The sequence below is a fragment of the Vigna umbellata genome, chromosome 8 (assembly GCF_029865625.1).
Source record: "Vigna umbellata cultivar VRB3 chromosome 8, Vumbellata_1.0, whole genome shotgun sequence".
NCBI lineage: Eukaryota > Viridiplantae > Streptophyta > Magnoliopsida > Fabales > Fabaceae > Vigna > Vigna umbellata.
In genome coordinates this window covers 4,397,450-4,403,413 of record NC_142172.1, presented here as the reverse complement: position 1 = coordinate 4,403,413, position 5,964 = coordinate 4,397,450, and the positions used below count along the sequence as shown (strand labels likewise).

The following is a 5,964-nucleotide window of genomic DNA, read 5'->3' as shown; positions in this document are numbered from 1 at the left end:
AGCACACATGGTCGATTAGCTTGTCCACATTGCATGGAACGTACAAAGTCATTCCAATTGAGTCATGGTCGGAAAAGTAGTTGGTTTGACTGCCATCGACGGTTCTTGCCCATTGATCACCCCTTTAGAAGAAACAAAAAGGCATTTCGAAAAGGACAAGTTGAAACGGATATGCCCCCGCCAAAGTTGACTGGATCACACGTGTGGAGAAGAGTGAAAGACTATCCAAAAGTGACTGAATCTGGTCAGAATAGGCTAGAAGGGTTTGGGGAATGGCATAATTGGACTAAAAGAAGCATATTTTGGGAACTTCCCTATTGGAAGGACAACTTGCTAAGACACAACATCGATGTGATGCACACAGAAAAAAATTTCTTTGACAATGTCTTCAACACAGTTATGAATGTTAAAGGTAAGACAAAAGATAATGAGAAAGCAAGAAAAGATTTACCTTTGTATTGTGGACGAAAAGACTTAGAGTTGAAGGCACAAGGTAACGGCCGATTATTTAAACCAAAAGCAAATTACACCATGTCAAAAGACGAGACAAGAATAGTGTGTGCATGGATCAAGGAGCTTAGAATGCCAGATGGATATGCTTCTAACTTGTCCAGATGTGCCAATGTTCAGAACGGTACTATTCAAGGGTTGAAGAGTCATGATTGTCATGTATTCATGGAGACTTTCATCCCTCTTGCGTTCAGTTGTTTGCCAACACACGTGTTACATCCACTGATAGAAATCAGTAACTTCTTTAAAGATTTGTGTTGCACGACACTAAAGGAAGATTCCCTTAAAAAGATGGATGAAAATATCCCGATTATTCTCTGCAAATTGGAAAGAATATTCCCTCCTGCATTCTTTGATTCAATGGAGCACATTGCAATACATCTTGCATATGAAGCTTGGCTTGGGGGACCCGTGCAGTACAGGTGGATGTATCCCTTTGAAAGGTTTATGGGAGAATCCAAACGCTCAGTTAAAAATAAAGCTAGAGTGGAAGGCTCAATTTGTGCAGCTTACTTGCACAGAGAGACAACTTATTTTTGTTCACATTATTTCAAGAACTTCATGTTGTCCCCCACTCATGTCAGAAATGAAATGCAATGGCAAGTTGAACGACGTGAAGGTGCATTATCAGTTTTTCGACAAACAGGCCGTCACGCAGGGAAAGAATTCACTCACTGGTTAACTGATGCTGAATTCAACTCTGCTCATGTCCATGTCTTGATCAATTGCAGTGAAGTAAAGCCGTACCTTGAGTATGTCATCATCCATCTCTAATCTATCAAACGGTTTAATTGTTATACACTAATGAATTTCATTTGTACCAGCTCATTTGTTGTGGCTGAGCAAGTCGCAGAAGGAAACACTTCTGCTAGAATACACTCAGAGTTTCCGCATTGGTTTAGAAATCAGGTCCGTAGTTTTTCCTACGTTTAGAGCAAGGTAAATTTGACCATTGCTTTTAAAATTTTGTTACTACCTTTGTAGGTTTTTAATCAGGCATTAACTCCCACGGTTCAAGAGTTAAGACATCTCTCCAATTGGCCAATGAGATGTGTCAAAGAATGGCACACTTACTTCATCAATGGTTACAAATTCCATACACATGAATGGTCTAAAGGAAAGAAAACATCAAATTGTGGCGTGTATGTCAAGGGCCTAACAGAGGGGTCTTATGATGATTTCTACGGCATCATTCATAAAATATATGAGTTAGAGTACAACAGCACTACTTCTCCAAACAGAGTGGTACTCTTCTATTGTGAATGGTTTGATCCTTCTAGAGCTGGTACTAGAGTCGATCCACGCTTTAATATTGTCGAACTGAACCAGAGATTAAGATATGGGCCTTTTGATCCTTTCATTCTACCATCTAATGTGAGACAGGTTTATTATGTGTCATATCCACCATTTCGCAATATTGACAAGCGTGGTTGGGCCGTAGCAATACAAACGAAGCCTAGAGGTCGCATAGACTCAAATGAAGTTGAGGAAGATGTAGCCTACCAACTTGACCAAATGTCACAACCACAAGAAATTATCGAAGTTGAACGTATAACCGCATTGGTCGACCCTGATGGTGATGGAGATGAATTAGAAGCAACAGTACAAGGTGATGAAGAACAAGAGGAAGAAGAAGAAGAAGAAGAAGAAGAAGAAGAAGCAAATGAAGAAGAAGAAGAAGAAGAAGATGATGATGATGATGATGACGATGAAGAAGAAGAACAAGAAGAAGAAGACGATGATGAAGATGAAGATGAAGATGATGATCATGATGACGATGATTGAATGTTGAACATCTATTGTAGCAAATTGGACTATCATTTCATTACCATTATCTAAAATACCATCTTGAAGTTGTATGCAATTACTTGTACATTGACTTTGAAAACAATTCATCCTTCTTTATTTATTTATATTTATTCGCTTTGTTTGTAACCATTTCAATGCAGTAATGACAGGACAAGGTTCAGAGCGTCCTGATAAAGGAAAAGGGGTAGCAAGGCCTACAAAGAGGCAACGGCAGACACCAAAGTATGTACTTAGGGTGCCTGCTAGACTACCTACCCCTGCTCCCGGTAGTTCATCATCTGTGGGGCCTCCTCCTACCCCTATTATACAGACTCCTACACCAGCAGTAGACCCCACTCCTCCTCCTCCTGCAGTACACCCTTCTACTACCACTGCAGTAGACCCTTCTCCTCCTCCTGCAGCACACCCTTCTACAACCCCTGCCACAGACCCTCTTCCTCCTCCTATTATTGCCACCCCCACTCCTCCCCCTATTGTTATTACCCCCACTCCTCTCTCTGACCCTACTTCTATACCTTCCTCATCTTCTGTACCTCCTTCTGAGACCGTCACACCACTTGGTGATCCAGATTCAAGTGGTGATGGTGAAGATCTTGACCCGCCCCTCCATGATCGACCATGGATTGAGCCCTATGGTAAAGGGTAAGTTTATAATCTGTTGATATCATTTGATGTTTAAACCATATTGTAATTGAAATGAGCTTTCTTATGCAGGTTTATTCCATCTAGGGTTGCTTCCCAGGCCATCACACGTTCAATAAAGCAACAGTTTTTAACTCCATGGCCTACTTGGGGAGCAATACCTAAGGACGACAGGAAGCCATTCTGGCAGCGCTTTCAGGTGAGCAATCTATTACACTAATGTTGGGAATATTTTAGTATGTTCTGTAATCAATGTTTGTTCTCTTTAATGTTACAGATGAAGGTGCAGTGGAAACCTGAACATGAAACTCAGATACACAGAAATTTCCACATGAAAGCATCTCATCGGCTGTCAGAGATGTTTAGGGATGCCCGGAATGCAGCACAGCGCCCTAACTGGCTGGGTGAGCACATTTGGAACTCTTTACTGGCCCATTGGAATACAGTAGAGTTCCGCAATAAGTGTGCCAAAGCCCAGCGGAACAGAGCGTCTGAAAGGGGTGGCACCCTGCATACTGGTGGGTCGATCACCATTCATGAGCATGCCATTCGTATGGTATAATCTCATTACATAACTTTTTCTTTCATACACAAGTTATGTATATTGTATTTCATATGTACGCTTGTAATTCTTAATTATGTTACAGGCACAGGCTCTAGGACGGGCGGTCCATGTTGATGAGGTCTTTGCACAGACTCATGTTCGGAAGGGAACTAATGAATTTGTTGATGAAAGATCTCGGAAGACTCATGTAAGCAAATAACACTATTACTAATTTTTTATTTCTGTTATACTATCGTTCTCTGACATTGCTTTTAATGTTTCAACAGGAAGACTTTTCTACGAGACTTTCACAGGTTAGATCTGAACATGAGTCAGCTCCTACACCGGATGATGCCAGTAATGCAGATGATGACATCCGTAGGACGCAGTGCTGGATCGACACCGTTGGTGGGAAGAAAAAGGGACGAGTGTATGGTGCGGGACAGCTTGCTGCAAACTATACAGCATCCAGAGGAGGTACTCTGAAGCACCAGCCTTCTTCTTCCACCAGTACTCCTGACGAGGTTCTTCAACTCAGGCAGGAACTCCATCAACGTGACCAGGAGCTCACTGATCTCAGAGCAGAGTTTTCAAATTTTAAGGCCCTGGTCATGACTGTCTTGCCTCAAACCTCACAGGACGTACAAAATATCCCTCCCACCCAATCACGACCGTCCTCATCACCTGCTGCCACTCAGCAGCCCACTTCAGTCCAACCCTCATCAGTCCAACCCTCATCAGTCCAACCCACACCAGTCCAGCCATCAATAGAGGAGCAGGATGATGAAAATCATTCTGATGATAGTTATGTACATTATTAGGTTTCATTTTCTCATTACTTGTTAGACAAACTTTTGGATATTAGAACATTTTGAGTTGATATCATTTCAATGTTAGATGTACTTACAGACTTTGGATGTTACAACATCCTTGTGTTACATTGTTTTATGTTTGAACTATAAATACATTATTTTTACATTAATGGATGTCCTGTGGATTATTTGATGTGCCTTGGATATTGATCATTGATTGGATCTTTGAGATGCACATTATGCATGTTTGTATGTGTTTGAAAATTGTTATGCAGGTCTGTTTGTAAATTAAATTTGTTATACAGGTCTGGGTTGCAGAGGGAAAACCATTTCTCTAAAACCTGCTCTGCATTTTACCGAAGGCTTTTGCCCTTCGGTAAATGCCCTCGTCTGGCCATTACCGAAGGCTCACGCCCTTCGGTAAATACCCTCGAATGCTCATTACCGAGGGCTTCTGCCCTTCGGAAATTACCGAAGGCTTTCGCCCTTCGGTAATTACCGAAGGCTTTCGCCCTTCGGTAATTACCGAGGGCTTTCGCCCTTCGGTAATTACCGAAGGCTTCTGACCCTCGGTAATTACCGAAGGTCAGAAGCCCTCGGTAATGGTTAGCGACAAGGGATTTACCGAAGGATTTTTGGCCGTCGATAGGCCTTCGGTAAACGTCCATTATCGACGGCTTTTGGCATTTTCCGAGGGTTTCTGGCCTTCGGTAATGCCCTACTTTTTTGTAGTGGGTTCACAACCGAGGCAAAAAGGGATAGACTTTTTTGCCTCTGTATATGCCTTAGTTCAGGAACCGCTGTCTATGACAAAAAATAACCATTGTCGTTTCCCCTAACTGTATTAGTGTTTATTTAATCTCATTTAATTATTTTCTTAGTTATTATAATTTTTCAGAATCTTACATGTTTGGTTCAAATTTTTTCGTATATATTTTTTATGTTTCGTTCATACTTTATTTGTAACTAACAATCAAACCAAACTACTCTAAAATAACAAACTTAAAAGAAAATAATGGGCAAAAATATGATCATCAGTATTTTGGAGAGTGACTTTTAATGAGTGGGACAGCCTTATCTTTTGATTAATAATACAACAATATTAAGTCTTACACGTTGTAATAAAAAAAAAAGAAATGTAATTAAATTATTAAAATTTATTTTTACTAATTAATTTGTTAATAATAATTTATTCACAAGATATCAAATCATATTATCATGAATATATTAAATATCGGTAGGTAAAATGTGTTTATAAGTACTTCATAACTATTGTAATTAATTTAATATAATCATATTCTCTTTTTAATACTTATCTATAATTAGTTATAATTTCTAAAAACAACAAAGAATAAACACCAAATAAAAAAATAGCCCGTGGTAGTGAATACCCATGACAAAAATGAATATATACGAACATAAATATATTGGTCATTAAACTTACTCTTATTGATATAATTTGAGTCTAATAAGTTGATCTAAGAGTTATACGCTTTCATAAAGTACAATGCTATGAATACAGACTAAAACTTTATTATAACATTTATTATAATAAAATCAGCTATCAACTACAGTAGTTCATATAACTAACATTATGTATTAATTGGTTAAACGTTGAATAATCAGCAGGCAAACATATATAGAAAT

General features: G+C 39.3%; 1 protein-coding gene across 1 annotated transcript; it reads left to right on the top strand.

The window, feature by feature from the left end:
* Positions 1 to 2,446: 2,446 nt before the first annotated feature.
* On the top strand, positions 2,447 to 4,510 carry LOC148193885 (uncharacterized). The gene is made up of 5 exons (XM_088097671.1): positions 2,447 to 2,961; positions 3,034 to 3,160; positions 3,239 to 3,517; positions 3,609 to 3,713; positions 3,793 to 4,510. The coding sequence occupies exons 1-5, from the start codon at positions 2,462 to 2,464 to the stop codon at positions 4,324 to 4,326; spliced, it is 1,545 nt and encodes a 514-aa protein (XP_087953797.1). The 5' UTR covers positions 2,447 to 2,461; the 3' UTR covers positions 4,327 to 4,510.
* The last annotated feature ends 1,454 nt before the right edge of the window (positions 4,511 to 5,964 follow it).

What these genes read in the sequence shown, in the direction of transcription:
- LOC148193885 (XM_088097671.1), top strand. Translation starts at nt 2,462, where the DNA reads ATGACAGGACAAGGTTCAGAGCGTCCTGATAAAGGAAAAGGGGTAGCA. An exon ending in ATTGAGCCCTATGGTAAAGG is followed by an intron (nt 2,962 to 3,033) that starts GTAAGTTTATAA and finishes TTTCTTATGCAG; the next exon opens with GTTTATTCCATCTAGGGTTG. An exon ending in CATTCTGGCAGCGCTTTCAG is followed by an intron (nt 3,161 to 3,238) that starts GTGAGCAATCTA and finishes TTAATGTTACAG; the next exon opens with ATGAAGGTGCAGTGGAAACC.